At 40.8% G+C, this 17,524-nt stretch overlaps 1 protein-coding gene across 1 annotated transcript in view; it reads left to right on the top strand.

Annotated features, from left to right (window-relative positions):
- Positions 1–9,429, top strand: part of LOC141580566 (cyclin-Y-like protein 2) — a 43,049-nt gene extending 33,620 nt beyond the window's left edge. Inside the window, exons 9-10 of the mRNA XM_074382199.1 lie at positions 2,826–2,988; positions 4,171–9,429. Of these exons, the coding sequence (XP_074238300.1) occupies positions 2,826–2,988; positions 4,171–4,281 (274 nt within the window). The 3' untranslated portion in view covers positions 4,282–9,429. The remainder of the gene's footprint in view (positions 1–2,825; positions 2,989–4,170) is intronic.
- Positions 9,430–17,524: the final 8,095 nt, after the last annotated feature.

The following is a 17,524-nucleotide window of genomic DNA, read 5'->3' as shown; positions in this document are numbered from 1 at the left end:
CATCAATTAATGGGTAAAGTAAATGTGGAATATATATACCGTGGAATACTCCTGAGCCATAAAACAGAATGAAATAATGGCCTTTACAGCAACCTGGATGGAGCTGGAGGTCATTATTCTAAGTGAAGTAACTCAGGAATGGAAAACCAAATATCTTGTATTCTCCATGAGAATCCAAAGTCATAAAATGCTACAGTGGCCTTTGGGGTCTAGAGGGGGAAGGTTGGGAGGGGGATGATGGATAAAAGATTACATATTGGGTACACTGCTCAAGTGGTAGGTGAACCAGAAGCTCTGATGTCACTCCTGAAGAAATTATCCGTGTAACCAAAACCAGCTGTTTCTCAAAAACGATTGAAATAAAGTTTAAAAACATTATTGATAAACAACATATATATACACACACACACACACACACACACACACACACACACACATACATGTAAGTTAAACTGAGCAGCTTCTAGTCGGAAAATTTGCTGTGCTTGTAAAGGGTATGTTATTCAGCCATTTAAAAAACAACAAAAACTAAGAAGATCCACATCCTGTAGGGAGAGTTGTTTTCTTCAGTAACTACTATTAATAAACATGATCATTCTATGAAATACCATCTTTTACAGAGTTAAAATATGTTTATGGAAATACAGAGAAGAGATTATGAAGTGCATATATTCCTATAGTAAATTAAGTCCTGGTCAGCTGATTATTCACATATCTGATTGACATTCCCATCATAGCCTTGTGGTTATATGAATAGGAAATTAATGTTGGAAGTAGTTTCAGCTGGGTTTTCAGTGAAACCAATGAGAAAACCACATATCTGCTTATATCCTAACTGCTTTCCATACCGGAGAACTTCAAGCATTTGTTGACTTAGCCAGTGGATAAAACTTTGAAACTTTAAAAGCAAGAAACCAAATGTGCTGTTGAGGTATTGTTTTTATACAATTAAGTCTTTACAATGATTACTATGAGAGTGGTAAGATTACTCTAGTTTTGTATTATTTAAACATTTGACCAAATGCTGGATACGGTGGCTCATGTCTGTAATACCAGCACTTTGGGAGGCCAAGGTGGGAGTATCCACTTGATCACAGGAGTTTAACACCAGCCTGGGCAAAAAGTGAGACCCTGTCTCTACAAAAAAATTTTTTAAAAATCGCTCAGCTGAGTGGCATGAGCCTGTAGTTCCAAGCCTTGAAAGGCTCAGGTGCAAGGGTTACTTGAGCCTGAGAAGTTGAGTCTGCTGTGAGCTAGGATCATGCCACTGCACTTTAGCCTCGGTGACCCTGTCTCAGAAAAACAAAAACAAAACCTTTGGCCAGGGCAGGTGAATAATCATGCAGCAGGCCTTTCAGCCTGCTTTCAGCCTGTTCCCCTCACTGCATTCAACTCATCCCCACATTCTGTTGTGGCCAGGGGTGACAGATGCTGAGCACCTTGGGGTTTCATTTCTAACTCAACTCAGGAGAAACAGTGGGTAAAGCCGGTACCCTACCAGAAGGCATCTCACAAAATGAGTTTAGTTTAGCCAAGGTGTCTCCCTCTGATCTTTCTACCATTGGATGTGTAAAGAGTATTCCTGTCCCGTAATAGTGACAGCTAATAAATGGCATTCATCATTTCTGTCATCTGATCACTATTGTGGTGTCTTGGGAGTGAGCATGAAGTCTGAGTTGTGCAATGGAACCCTCAAGAATGAGCCCCGAGTCAGCTGTACAAGTACAGAGGAGGCTGTCGCCTTTCTCTTCATCCCAAACTTGGGGTGCTGGATTCAGAATGGACTGCAAGCAGCCATGAGCTGTTTGGACATTAGCGTAGGAACTCACCTGCATGTGTTTCAAAACAGAATTTGGGGCCATTCTAGTAGCTCAGTGTGATATTTTTAAATAACTAGAGAAAAGTTTTGTTAACTGACTTAACAAAAACAACTGCCTATTAAATGCATATAGTATTGTTCTAAAAATATCTACAAAACTGTAACCTCAATGTTTTCTTGCAAAAGAAGTGAAAGTAATACAGAGACCCTTTCAAATGAAGAAACACTGAGAAACAAAATAGAAGTAGGATAACATTTACTTATGTATCTTTTTGAAGATTATACAAGAATGAATTTGCATCAGGCTTTTCAATTTATGAACATTAGTAGGATTTCCCTCTAGGGAAAGTTTTCACATCAATGTTGAAGAAATTCTTAAAACTGTAAACTTTTCTGTATTTGGTAATCTACCAGGGTTCCAATCCAATGTGCTTTCTTATATTTATAAGGTCTGTTTCCATTGTGTATTATCATGGGTCTTTGAGCAAATATTATGTAAATGAAGGCAATTCTACATTCTGTACATTCATAGGTTTTATTTCAGAAATGAGTTCTTATCTTCATGTGGAACTGGAACAACTGAAGACCTTACCACATGTTTCTATTTATAAGGAATTTCCCACTGAATCCTTTCATGTTTTCAAAGAAATAAAAAAGCTGTAGGCTTTACCATGTTTCCTAAGATTAAGTCATTTTTCTCCATATTAAATGTGAATATATCTTTGAAAGCATAGGGGAAAATCAAGTTTATTAACACATTTTTTACATTCGTGTTTCATTTCCAGTACAAGTTTTTTTCTGAGTTTTCAAAGAGAATTGGGAAAGTTGCATGCTTTTTTGTATTTCTTCACTAGATCGGGTTCTGTCCAGTGTGAGTTATTTCATGAATTCTAATAAACTAGAGCACATGGTAGGACCACATTTCTTATAAGAATAATGTTTTTGAAGATAGCCCAGTGAACTAACATGGTCCTGTGTTGGTTTTGTTGTGTTTCTCCTTCCCCAGAAATGAGTTACAAAGGTGGTACTTGGAGCTAATTAATTATAATACCAACATTCCTGGAAGCATTTATACCAAATACTACTTCTATCTTCGTGCCTTGGCATTCAGGCATGGCCTGGGTTTGCCAACTTACCTTCTTGACAGAGAAAGAGCATGGGATCTGCGGGTAAGGATATGAAGTCACTAAGTAGATTTTCAGTGAAACACCAGTGCCAGCATTTATGATTAGGTCATATGAAGTAGTGATTAGAAAAATCGAAAGCTTCAAAATTAACATACCGAAGAGCTTATCAACCTTTTGGCATTCTATTTCTTGTATCTCTTACGGTTTTTATATGAATTCACGTTTTTTGAAAATTATAGATATTATGTCTTTTGTGGCCATAGTTCAGAATGTTTTAATAAAATTAAATTTATTCTTAATGAATTTGAATGTTTTGAACCTTTGCCTTTGCAAATAATCATACAGAAATGATTTCTTACCATTGTGTTTCTAACGATGTCTACATATGTAATGCACTTACCACTCTTGACTACTTTTTATTACTCAGTTTGCAAATTTCTGTCATTTTCTACTGTGTATACCACAGTGCACTCAGTCCCATGGGTGTGTTAGGCAAACCATTAGTGCCTAAGCCGAGAGACCTGCACTTAGACAGTATGAGGTGTGCCTGTCTCAGGTACGGGCTGCAGGAAGTACATGGGATTTTACTGCAAATGATAACTTTTATGGGACAAGTTAATATTTATGGTTTGTGACTTTTGGTAAGTACACAGCAAAATTATAGCTGACAAGGATGAACATTTAAAATAGGCACGTTCTGTGGCATCGTGGAAGTATTTTAAAATGATACAATTTTCTACCATAAGCATAAAAGTAGTGCCTTTTGATGCTTAATCATTAGACTTTCTTGACATTTCAATACAGTCCAGCACACGCCTGCCTCGTTATAATTTTCTTTCAGTATATCATAACTTCATAGATTGGGTAGAATGCGAATAGATTGATAATCTAACTCTTTGTGTGCTTTCATTATCTTTAGGGCACAAGTGCACAGGTAACAGATGATACTGTTAGAAGCTTGTCACAATATGGTGACATTTTTGGGAGCCCAATTTTTAAGTAACTTAATAAAGCAAGCTCCCCTTTGCTCCAGCAATCTAATTCTAGCCCTGAAAGGAGATGACTTAAGTAAGCTGCCGCAAGTTGGCAGTGTAAACCTCAGCCAAAGTAGCTGTAGCTGAACTATCTAAAGGAGTCTGCATGTGTGGCTTCTCCTCAGTGGTGATTGTTAAAAGGATGGAACCCTTTTTAAAACCGTACCTCTTTTCTATTTGACATTCTTAGGCTTTATCAAGGATGCAACATGATGAAGAGTTCTATACTGCTCGCAAAACCGGGGCTTTGAGTGCTGATGACTTAATTCGTCTTCAGCGCGCTAAGGCCGTCCTCCCCTGAAGGAAGAAATGAGGGGTAATGTAACATCTGAGCCCCTCACCAAAAAAGACAGGAAAATAACACCTCTCCTGCTAAATAACTAGAAAAGTTTATATTTTAAAAAGAAGAAATACCTCAATTCAAGTTAACTCAAGGACAACTAAGATTGCACTTTATAGTAAAGGATGGGACCTTGTCAGGGCAACAACACAGTCTTACACTCTTCTGTCCCTTTGAATGTAAACAGAGTTATAGAAACCACTCCAAAGTGAAGACTCCTTCAGCCCACTCACAGATACTTGTTAGTGTGTCGGCTGATAGCTGTGAACTGTATCAGGATTTTTGTGTTTTGTTTTTAGATGAGTCTCTGTTGCCAGGCTAGCGGGCAGTGGTGTGATCTCGGCTCAGTGCAATTTCCACCTCCTGGGTCTAAGCCGTTCTCCTGCCTCAGCCTCCCTCCTTAATTAAATGTTTTATTTTAAGTAGCTGGGATTACAGGGGCACCCGGCCTTTGTAAGGCTTTTAAAACAATGGTTTAAATTTTTAAGATTTTAAGATAACATTTTTGTTGTTTTTAAATATTTTTCTTTTCTCCCAAATTGCAGTATTAGTATGAAAACATGTCAAAGGAGTTCATGAATAGCACAGTCTTTTCTTCCTGAGGGTCCTTCCCTTCAGGTGTCCCAGCCTGCTCGCAGCAGCCATAGATGGGGCCTTTATACTGAGAGAAGCTACAGAGCGCTGGAAAGCTGAGAATGCACAGGCAGACATGATCAGAGTTGAGAATAGGAGGCGGGTTGTGATGTCCTCTGTGAGGGAATAATTGTTATTGTCCTGAGGCTGTTTCTAGATATTGGCAAATAAATTCAGATGTAGGAAAGACGTGACTTTATTCTAAAAGAGTATTGCAATGGGGAAAGCTCCAAGCATGAGATCTGCAAGCATCTCACAAGAGGCAGGAAAGGGCTGTGTTTTTTATGGAGGAGCGAACAACATGAGAAGGAAGGTGGGAGGAAGAGTGGAGAATGGCAAAATCAGATTCAGGCTTAGGGGATGTTTCACCCAGCCAGCCTGTTCTTAGGAGGGACATAAATGGGGTTTGTATGTTGGCTCAGACTGAAGGCAGAGCAGAGTCCGGGAGCTGGGGAAGGAGAGAAACTTAAGCACAGTTGTGATGGAATTCCTGGAACCCAGGAGGCAAAGGTTGCGGTGAGCCGAGATTGCACCAGTGCACTCCCGGGTGACAGAGTGAGACTCTGTGTCCTAAGTAAATAAATAAATATTTTTAATGAGGTCTTGTTTTAACCAATTATAGTTTGTATTTTTGTAATGTTGTTAATATAAAATACCCACCTCTGGAAAGACTATTAGGATTTTCTTCTTACTTATATCGAACTAAATTATACCACCCTGTTTGCTAAAAAAAGAAAACAAAGTTTCCATTAACTAATCTTATTATTAATTTACATAAATGATTCACAACATGCTTAGACTTTCTGTTTTGCCTAAATATTCTTTCTTGAAAAACCTGGTCATTTTATTTTAGGACAAAAAAATTTACCATACAGGATTCCTTCTTATATAAAATTGCTTTTATTCATCTTTATCAAAAATACCTCTTTATATCTTTAACTTTCTTCTCTTATTTCCTGGTTCCTATTACCTCATTTTATGCATAACTTTTATAAAAGCTTTGAATTAGACAAAGATATTGACCTCCTAATAAGAACATTTTAAAAGTGTTTTCCTACATTTTTTGAGTTGGAAATTACCCAGCTACTTAATATCTGTTAATAACCTTAGATACCAAATCATATGACAAGTCTGTTTACAATCATTTATTCCATTACATTTACAAGATTATTTAATATTTTATCTAGATGATGCAAACTGTGATAGTCATTATTTAAAGTAAATTCCCTGGTAAGCATTTTTATAGCTGTGACTTTCAGGTGTTTAAATAATTTTCTTTTCTTTTTTTGTTTGTTTGTTTGAGACATTTTTGCTTTTATTGCCCAGGCCGGAGTGCAGTGGTGCACTCTGGGCCCACTGCCACCTCCGCCTCCTGGATTCAAGTGATTCTCTTGCCTCAGCCTCCCAAGTAGCTGGGACTACAGGTGCCCGCCACCCCGCATTCTAATATTTTTTTGAATTTTTAGTAGAGACACGATCTCACCATGTTGGCCAGGCTGGTCTCGAACTTCTGCCATTAGGTGATCAGCCCCCACCCTCAGCCTCCCAAAGTACTCCCAAATTAGAGGCATCAGCCACCGTGCCCAGCCTATTTAAGTAATTTTCTTAAGGTTAAATATAAGGGTATTTTACCAATAACTCAGAATGTAGATGTTTTCATTAAACCAAATTATTCCATCTCTTTTTTATCAAAAATTACACAAGCAAAGATCATTCTGTCTTGGGCAGGGTTGTATAGTTTTATAACCCTTATAACAAATCTTCATCACATTCTGCAGGAATAAGCATGAAATGATGTGATCAACAAATGCAAACAACAATGCTGGAAATTTTCACAGCATTTCTAATACTTTCTCAATAATTTGAAACCAGCTTATTTATAGAAGATTTTACTTAAGTCACATAAATGTGAAAAAGCATTTGACTAGTCTTTTTATTGATAAAATGGTTGACTTACGTACTTGTATTTTTCTTTAAGCCAATGAATTAGAGCTCTCTATAGTAGAGAAATATTGTGTACACAACACATAAATACATAAATCTACTTGGCATGCTGTCAGAAATACGACTTACAGATTCATGAGACCTCTTTTCTTACTCTGTCGTAGACTTAAATTTTTTCATTTTTTTTATCTAAATAGTTTTTGGGGTAACAGGTGTTTAGTTCTTTACATTTTATTTCAAAATGAATAATTGAAATAATTTTAATGTTTTTATTTCTAACACTTGGTACTAGTGCTGGCTTGTTTTTGAAGAAAGATTGAGCATTTAATATTATTTGGAACATATGTAGAAAACGGTTTCTGCTTTCTTGTTCTTCAGTGCTGATTTCTGAGATTTTGGTGCACTCATCACCTGAACAGTGTACACTACCCAATGTGTAGTCTTTTAGCCCTCACCCACCTCCTGCCCTTTCCCACAAGGCCCCAGAGTCCATTGTTTCATTCTTATGCCTTTGTACCCTCATGGCTTAGTTCCCACTTATGAGTGAGAAAACCTAAGATGTTTGGTTTTCTATTCCTCAGTTACTTCACTTAGAATAATGGTCTCCAGTTTCATCCATTATATTGTTCCTTTTCATGGGTGAGTAGTGTCCGTGTCATAAATGAGGTCTAGGGAACTCCAAGGCTACCGAGAGTAGGTGGGCTAGAGACATGGGTGAGAGTGGATAATTGCTGTTCTCTAGGCCCTCCCTGCTTCATGAGTGCAAGCTGCTTTGGCAGCCCTGGGTGGCACCTGCCAAGGTTGCTGGGACTCAGAGATGCAAGGACAGAAGAGGGAAAGAGGACACCCTTCTCTTCCTCACATACCCAGGGTATATCTGCTAGGAAGAGAAGGAAACCAGGTGTGCCGGCTCCCCTGTTTTTAGATGGGTAGCCATCCATCTTCCATCTGTACCCCTTTGAAATCCATCCTGAACCCCTGGAAAGCCTTTGAAAAAACATCTTTTTCTTTCTCCTTTTTTGCCATGTCTTCACAGAGAGGTAATTCCGTCTCTATACTATGGGACACTTTCCTCACATGTACACTCCAAACTGAGAAAAGATAATTTTTCAAACCTTAAACTGGTTGGCTTAGGACTGGGCTCAGGGGAAGGGAGCCCAGAAGCACAGCATGCTGGCCAAAGGGCCAAGTTTCTTTTTCCCAGTGGGGGTTTTGGCCTCCCTCTCCTGTGCAAACTGGTAAAAGGTCATGGAACTTTTGAGCTGTCCTTACCCCTCCCCTTATTTTGATTCACTTTGATTTGTTTTGCTTTGTTTGAGAAAGAGTTTCTCTCTTGTGGCCCAAGCTGGAGTGCAATGGTGAGATCTTGGCTCACCAACCTCCACTTCCTGGGTTCAAGAGATTCTCTTGCCACAGGCTCTCTAGTAGCTGGGATTTCAGGCACCTGCCACCATGCCCATGTAGTATTTTGTATTTTTTGTAGAGACAGGGTTTCACTCTCTTGGCCACACTGGTCTCAAACTCCTGACCTCAGGCAATCCACCTGCCTCAGCCTCCAAAAAGTGCTGGGAATACAAGTGTGAGCCACTGCCCCTGGCTCATTTTGTTTTGAAACCTCTTTTCTAATATCTGGGGTGTGTTGTCTCAACTTCAGCCATCAAGGTTGAATGGTCAAGCGGCTGGAGCCTTGGACGATGACCCCTTCTGCCAGGGACTTTTAGATAGGCCTCTGAGGGGACTCTGAGTGCCATTTTCCCAAAACTGTACCTGACAGTAGGAAACAGCATTTTTATTCTATCAGCAGTTGGATGTACTTATTCAGAGAGAGAAATGAAGCAGCTGAGTATAAAGGGGTCATCAGAGAACCTCCATCAGGCCTGCACACTGGGAGGAGTGAGCACTGGAGTGGAGCCTCGGGAAGTTCACACTGTTTGCAGTGTGGAGAGCCTGGCCTCTTCCCTTCCTGTATGGAACCTGGAATTCAATCTGTGAAGCGGGAAGCCTATGCTAGCAGGACTCACTCTGCTGAGGGTCCCTGGTTCCTCTTTATCCTTTTTGCTTTATAAATTTTATTTTTCTCACCCTTCAAAGTGTCTGTGAGCCTAGTATTTCATAGCTGTGTGACAAAGACCCTGTCTTTATTCTGGAATGTTTTACGTTAGTCGTTTATGCCTCATCATTCATCCATACCTGATGAAGAATCACCACGACAAAAAAGATCGTTCTTGAAATTTTACTTCAAGATGAATAATTGAAATAATTTAATTTTTTTTTATTTCTAGCACTTGATACTAGTGCTGGCTTGTTATTGAAGAAATATTGATTGAGAATTTATTATGACTTATTACTTTGAACATATTTAGAAAATGATTCCCGTTTTCTTGTCATTTATAGTCTAAAGAAAACCTGTGTAAACCCCTTTACGAAAACAAAGATTGTATTTGTTTCTGTCTATCTTATAAAAATAACTTGAAGAAGATCTGATATTCTTGAATAATTTCTAACTTTATTTTTGGCCTGATTCTCCATGATTGTAAGAGAATAAAAATAAACTAGTATATATTCTGGTCTGAAGAAAGTTGTCTTGACAATTTTTTTAAACATAGAAGTTTCAAGTTTCATGTCTTCGTTGTATTTTGAAAAATGATTTTTTGAAACACAGTGTTTACTGAAATTACTCCTTTTGAAGTCATTATTTAAGGATAAATGTTTTGTGATTTAATGATTCATTATTAGGTTTATTACCGAGTCAACCATTCAATACTTTGTGTTGGCATATTTTGTGACACATATATTATTAAGTTAAATTTTAAATAATTTTGACATGATTCTAAAGGATTTTGAAACATGAGATACATTTGATAAATTGCTATGGTGTTGAGATATTTTATAAACCAGTTTAACAACAATAGTTTTTAAAGTTTTAAATAAAATTTAAGAAAATGAGTATGACACAGAGTATCAAACATTGTCCAATGTTCCAATATAATGGAGCAAATAGAAGTATGACAGTTTTTCTGTTGTATAGACAAAGCTAAATAATAATCTCCTGCCATCTATTTTATCTTGATTAAAACTACTGGTAAGTATAATTAAAATCAAATCTATTAGAATTTCTACAAATACATTTTATTCTATGTCTTGTATTTCTTACATGAATTCATCTCCACAGACAGTACAGTGTTGTATTCCCATATCTATAATGCAAGAGTAAAATCTTGTCCAGGCAAGCTGGCTCATGCCTTTAATCCCAGCACTTTGAGAGGCCGAGGATAGTGGATCACGAAGCCAAGAGATCAAGACCATCCTGGCCAGCATAGATTCCATCTCTACTAAAAATACAAAAATTAGCTGGGCATGGTGGCGCACACCTGTTATCCCAGCTACTCAGGAGCCTGAGGCAGGAGAATCACTTCAACCCAGGAGGCGGAAGTTGCAGTGAGCTTTAATCATGCCACTGCACTCCAGCCTGGTGACGGAGCGAGATCTTAGAAAAAAAGAAAGAAAAATAGCTCTAGGGTTTGGGTATGTGGCTCATGCCTATAATCCCAGCCTTTTGGGAGGCCAAGGCAGGTGGATCGCTTGAGGTCAGGAGTTTGAGACCAGCCTGGACAACATGGTGAAATACCATCTCTACTAAAATTACCAAAATTAGCCAAGGATGGTGGCACATGCCTGTAATCCCAGATACTCAGGTGGCTGAGACATGAGAGTGGCTTCAACCTGTGAGATGGAGGTTGCAGTGAGCCTAGATCGCACCAGTGCACTGCAGCTTGGGTGACAGTGAGAGACTCTGTCTCAAAAGGATTTTAGGTAACACTGAACCAGCATTGAGTTTTGCCATTTCCCTTCTCTGGTGTCTCGCAGTCTGTCTTCAAGGAGGGCTGAGCTTGGAAGTGGACTTGGGTGCAAAAAGACAGGGCTCAGGACAGCCTTCCTGACCCAGCTGAGGAGCAGGAAACAGTCTCCTACCACGTAGAGAGAGTGTAAGAAACTCTTTTCTCTTTACTCCATTTTCTTGTGCCTCAGTCCTTTGCAACCCGCTGGCACCTCATTTCTGATAAGTAGAGTGGTGGCCTAAGCAGGTGGGCATACTCCATTGCTGTTTCACTCTTTTTGTCCCTTTATTGCTTGACGCCATGGTCACGGCAAGCAAGGTGTAGAATGAAGTAAATAATCCGCTTGATTGGGTGGCACTCTGAAAAGATGAGCTCCTAGGAGCCGGCAAGGACCAGGGAAATCATTGCATGTGATGAGCTCAGGATGGGGAATTTGCAAAGTTGTTTATGAGCTCCAGGGCTCATCTCTGTGATAGTTAATTCCTTCCTTTCATTATTAGTGGGCATGTAATAATTGTGTATGTTTATGGGATACAGGGTGATATTTCCATATGTGTATACAATGTGTAAATGATCAAGTCAGGGTAATTAGCATATCCATCACCTCAGACATTTTCATTTCTTTGTTTTGTGAACATACAAAATCCTCTCTTCTAGCTTTTGGAAAATATGCGATAAATTCTTGCTAAGCACATTCACTCTACAGTGTTTCAGAACAGAGCTTATTCCTCCTATCTAGCTGTAATTGTATATGTTACCCAGCCTCTCCCCAGCCTTCTCTCCTCCCTACACTTTCTAGCCTCTAATGCCCACAATTCTACTTTCTATTTTCATGAGTTCAAAATTGTTCTAGCTCCCACATATGAATGAGGACATCTTTCTGTGTCTGACTTATTTTGCTTAACATAATGTCCTCCAGGCTCATTCATGTTGCTGTGAATGACAGGATGTCATTATCTGGCTAAATAACATTCTTCTGTGTGTGTGTGTGTGTGTGTGTGTGTGTGTGTGTGTGTGTGTGTGTATACACTTCCTTTATCCATTTATTTGTTATGGGCATTTAGGTTAATTCCACAATAGCTGTAATTGTTAATTGTATGTGTCAACTTGACTGAGCTAAGAGTGCCCAGACATTTGGTCAAATATTATTCTGGGTGTGTTTGTGGGGTGTTTCTCCTTGAGATGAGCATTTGGATTGGCAAATTGTGTAAGGCAGATTGCCCTCCCCACTGTGGGTGGGATTATTCAATCAACTGAAGTCCTGAATACAACAGAAACCCTGAGCAAGAGAGGACTTCTCTTGTCTGACTTCTTGAGAGGGGACATTGGTCTTTTCCTGTCTTTGGACTTGAACTAAAATATAGGCTCTCCTTGGGTCTTGAGCCTACAGACTTTTGGACTGGCACTCAACTATCAGTTCTCCTGGTTCTCAAGCCATCCACCACAGAGTAGAACTGCACCATTGGTTCTGCTGAGTCTCCAGAGTCCAGCCTGACAACTGGGCTTCTGAGCCTCCATAAATGTGTGAGCCCAACATGTATCATATGGGTTCTGTTTCTCTCAAAAACCCTGACTAATACAGATTTTGGTACAGAGAATGGTTCTAGAAGAAGAGAACTTTGAGAATAATTTTTCTGGGTTTGTTCTGGGGTTACTGGAATTGGTTCTCAAATCAGATTTTATTTAAACTTGTTAATAACTCTATTTCCAGTAATAAAGAGAGCACCGATAGTTCATGGGATAATCTGGCAATTGAGATACATGAATATCACTGTTGGAGACTCCTAATCAACCACTTTATAAGAAGCAAGGATGTGGGTGACTGTGTATAGGACATTTCAAACATTTTCAGCAAACTAATAAATACTAGATGGTTGCTTCTATTGTCACTGAACGAAATGGTGAAATAAAAGAATCAACTCAGGAACTCTAATTCCCAACTCAAGTATCACATAAATGACCTGAAAGCTCCTATGTGTGCCTTCAAATAGATCATAAGCCCAGGTAGCCCCTCAGCTGAGATTGCTGAAAATCAAACTCAGATTCTCACCCTGTGGCTAGCTGAATTATAATGCAAGTTTAACTCCCAGCCTTGCATGCTGTTAGGACATAGATTGCTATGGAATGGAGTTCTGAAATTTGGGTAGGGATGAGTATGTGGAAGACCCCAATGAAACTGATGACATTGAGCCCCTAAATTCAGATGATTCTTGTTTGCCAGGGAAGATGTCTCCCTACCCCCAGTGGGAGTGGCCTCCCTAACTAGATCTGGGAGATTAACCCTGCATTGCCTGAGGAAGCTGTAATGGCCTCCCCTGAGGCAGTAGCCATGTGAGAAAATGCTGAGTCTCCTCAGGACCCATCTCTGTCACCCCTATTTGTTTATAGACCTATACATAAATTCAAGTCCCAGCAGGCCCATAAAGGTGTGGTATCAGTGTGACCCACAAGGAGGTACATTACACTCCAAAAGAACTGTTTAAGTGTCCTAATTTACACAGATGGAAATCCACGGGATGTGTGTAGGAATGGATATTAAGAGTGTGAGATAATGGTGGAAGAAACGTAAAGTCAGATCAGGACATGTTTATGCTCACCAAGGAGATAGTCTGCATTTAATGTTGCAGCTTGAGGGAGTTAGAAAGAACTCTAACATTTGTATTGTGATTGGCTGAAACATTGACTGAAAGGTTGCCCACAGTGAGAGAGTTGAAAATGCTGGGATTTCTTTAATTTAATGCAAAGAAAGGGATTCAAAGGCTAAAGGAAACTGGAATGTTAGACTACTGGATTTATCTTTTTTTATTTTTTTTTCTTTTTTTGAGATCTAGACTGAAATGCAGGGATACAATCACAGCTCACTGCATCCTCGACCTCACAGACCCAAATGGTTCTTCTCCTTCCTTAGTCTCCTGAGTAGCTGGGACTACAGGCATTTACCATCATACCTGGCTAATTAAAAATATATATATTTGTTACTCAGGCTGGTCTCAAACTCCAGGGCTCAAGGGATCATGTGTCTTGGCCTCCAAAAGTGCTGTTTAGAGGTGTGAGCCACCACACCCAGCCTGGATCTGTCATTTCAGAACTACTCACCAACACTGGGAGGGTCCAGAGGATATACCTTCAACCATGACTGTGAGAAATAAATTTGTGAGGGAAGCTCCAGCATCTTTGAAGAGTTGTGTGATCACTCTTCTCTGTAAGCCAGATCTTACAGTGGGAACTCATTTACTGAATGAGGAAACCTGAATGCAATAGAAGTAATTGGATCCCAGGCTGTCAGGAGCAAGTGGTAGCACTCAATCACCAAAGGCAAGAGGAGTGTGGTTCCTGTGATGGACAGTAGAGTCAAAGCAGCAGAGAGAATGTTCTGACTTATGTAGACCTATGGCATTTCCTAGTTGATCATGATGGCCCTAGAAGTGAAACAGATAGGAAGCCTATGAATCCTTCCTTGATCATATAAGCAGAAAAGCTCTAGGTTGAGTGAACAAAGGTCTAACCTGAATAATGGAAAGAGAGTCATGACTTCTCAACCAATTCTTGGACTTGAACCACTTTGCAGACCCAGAACCTCTTGAATGAGGGGTGGAGACTATCTTAGTCCACTCAGACCTGAGACAGGGTAATTTATACAAAACAGAAATTTCCTTCTCACAGTTGTGGAGGCTGGAAAATCCAAGATCAAGGTACGAGCAGCTTCTGAGTTTGGTGAAGGCTCACCTTCTGCTTTCTAGAGGGTGCTTCTTCTGTATTCTCACGTCAGAAAGGGCAAGTCAGCTCTGTTGAACCACTTTTACGGGGGCACAAATCTTACTCATGAAGGCAGAGCCCCCATGCCTCCGTCACCTCCTGCAGACTCCATCTCTTAATACTGTTGCATTTCAGGTTCAGTTTCAACATATAAATCTGGGGAGAAACCAACACTCAAGCCATAGCAGAGGCCAAGTCCCCTTGAAGAAGGACCCTGGTACATTGCCAAACATCTATACCGTTAGCCTTTCTTCCGACCTTCCCCAAAAGGACCTACGACCTTTTACCAGGGAAACTGTGCACTGGGGGAAAGGAAATAATCAGATACTTCGGGGACTGCTGGGCTCCGAACTGACCCAAAATGACAAAATAGGGGCTTATGAACGTCAGGTGACCACTGGAGTTTGAGCTCAGTCTTGTCTCATGGTGGGCAAGCCTGCCTTGTGGTCACTGCAGCAGTTTTTGAACGCATCATCAGAACAGACATGCTCCGCAACCTGGTGGCTTCCCCACCTTGGGTTCCTACAGAGTGAGGACTGTTACGGTTGTGAAAGCCAAATGGAGCTTTTACAATGGCCTCTACCTAGGGAAATAGCAATCCAAAATCAAAACCACATTCCCGAAGGGAATCTGAGAGATACTAGTGACACCAACAATGACTTGAAAGACAGGGGTGGCGATTTCCACATACTTAATCTGCCACATCCTCCTTCCACTCAACTATTTGGCCCATGCAGACAGATGGACCTCGGAGAATGACAGTGGATTCTCGTAAGCTTAACCCAAGAATCACTTCCATGGCAGCTGCTGTAACGAATGTGGTAACTGTTTGAGCAAATTACCATATTCCCGGGTACTGGTATGCAGCTACTGTGCTGATAAGTTTGTTTTTCTCCATTCTTTTAATGAGACCCACCAAAAGCAGTTTGCTTTCAGCTGGCAAGGCCAGCAACCGTCCACCCTCAGTGCCCAATCTCCGCCTTTGGTGCCCTCCCTCGGGGGTCTACTGATGCTCCAGCCCACGTCGTCATGTCGTTCTCATAGATCTTGACTGCCCTGATGGTCCATTGCATTGATGACATCATTCTGACTAGACCCAGTGAGCAAAAAGTAGAAACTCTAAATGACTGGTAAGACATTTGTGTGTCAGAGGATAAAAAACAAATTTGGCAAAAGTAGGCCAGTCATAGTGGCTGACACCTATAATCCCAGCGTTTTGGGAAACTGAGGTGGGAGTATCACTTCAGGCCAGGAGTTCAATACCTGCCTGGGCAACAAAGCAAGACCCTGTTATTTCCTTTCTTTTTTCTTTTCTTTCTTTTTTGAGATGGAGTCTCACTCTGTCCCCAGGCTGGAATGCAGTGGTGCGATCTCAGCTCACTGCAACCTCTGCCTCCTGGGTCCCAGTTAGAGCAATTCTCCTGCCTCAGCCTACCAAGCAGCTGGGATTACAGGGATGCAAAGACCCAATTTCTAAAAAAGGAAAAAATAAATGAAATGAAATAGCTGGGCATGGTGCTGTCCCCTGTGATTCCAGTTACTTAGGAGGCATAGGTAAGAGAATTCCTTGAGCCCAGGAGTTTGAGGCTGCAATACGCTATGATTGTACCACTGCACTCTAGCCTGGGCAACAGAATGAGACACTGTCTCTTAAAAAAAAAAATTGGTCACAATTCAGGGGCCTTGCCTCAGTGAAGTTCCCGAGTCCAGCAGTGTGGGACCTGCCAAGACATACCTTCTAAGGGGAAAGGGTGAGTTGTATCTGGCTCTTCTTATAACCAAGAAAGAGATAGAGTGCCTAGTGGGCTTATTTGGAGTTTTGTGGAAGCATATTCCTCATTTGGGTGTATTGCTCCAGCTCATGTAACAAGTAACCTGAAAGGCTGCTGGTGTTGAGTGGGGACCAGAGCAAGTGAAGGCCTGAGCTCCTAGGCTACAAACCTGGACAGCGCGTGACTGTACTGACTACTGCAGGCAGTTGTAACACGGTGGTAAACATTTATGTATCTGAACGTGGAAAAGGCATAGCAAAAACACGATATTGTGGAACTGCTGCCATTTATGTGGCCCATTGTTGACTGAACATCTTGCGGCCTGTGGCTGTATCTACAGGCCTAGTTTTTGCTTCCATCTCATAGGAAGACATGTCAAAATGAGGACCGAACTAGAGAGTGTGTAAATTACTTTTCGATACTAATGGCTTATTCATTTGATATTGTGAGCAAATATGTTGCAAAAATAAATCCCACCAGAATGTGAGTTCCATGAGAGCAGAAACTGGGTTGTTCACCTTGTTGGCTCTTGGAGCAGACACTGAGCTTAGTGCTTCATCAGATTTGCTTGGAAGAAAGAGAGGCCATTCCAGGAAACTGAAGCATTGCTATGCAAAGTAAGCATTTGCCCTCTAAAATATGTTAACGGTTTTTATAAAATCCTTTCTCAATTGCATTAAACTTTATAAATTGTAAAAATTATTCTCCATTATACCTTTCTATCTTTTCACTCTGCACAGGGAGCCGTAAGTGCTGGATATGTTTTGAAAACATTGAACCTCGCGTGTACATACCATTCCACGCCATTAAACATTCTCATTTCATCATCGGTGTGTTCGGGCGAGTTTGGTTTCCTATTTGTGGATGTACTGGATTGTTTCGTTTTTTAACAACACATGTGAAGTTGCTTTACTTAAGTATATCATTTGGTGACATGCCCGCCGTTTCAGAAATAAATTTTTGTGGAAAGAAGAAAGCCGCGGGGCCTAGTTCAGCTCTCCGGAGGCTTCAGAGCTTACCCCGCTGATGGGAAAAGAGCATCGGCTTGGCTGGCCTTGCCACAGCGGCCCTTCGTCCCTCGGTGCACTTGCCTGGGGGCCCCAGCACAGGCAGCTCCCCCTGCCTGGAATGCAGCAGCTCCCAGGTCCCCATCTCGGGCTCCACCTGGTCCCACTGCTCCTTCTGAAGGTGGCCCCGCGACCGCTAGTCAGCGCGGCCTTCCCTGGACCCTCTCCTGACTCCCCTCTACTCTTCCACACT

Source organism: Saimiri boliviensis, chromosome 12, assembly GCF_048565385.1.
Source record: "Saimiri boliviensis isolate mSaiBol1 chromosome 12, mSaiBol1.pri, whole genome shotgun sequence".
Lineage (NCBI taxonomy): Eukaryota > Metazoa > Chordata > Mammalia > Primates > Cebidae > Saimiri > Saimiri boliviensis.
Note: the sequence above shows the minus strand (reverse complement) of the source record. Positions and strands in the feature narration are given on the sequence as shown.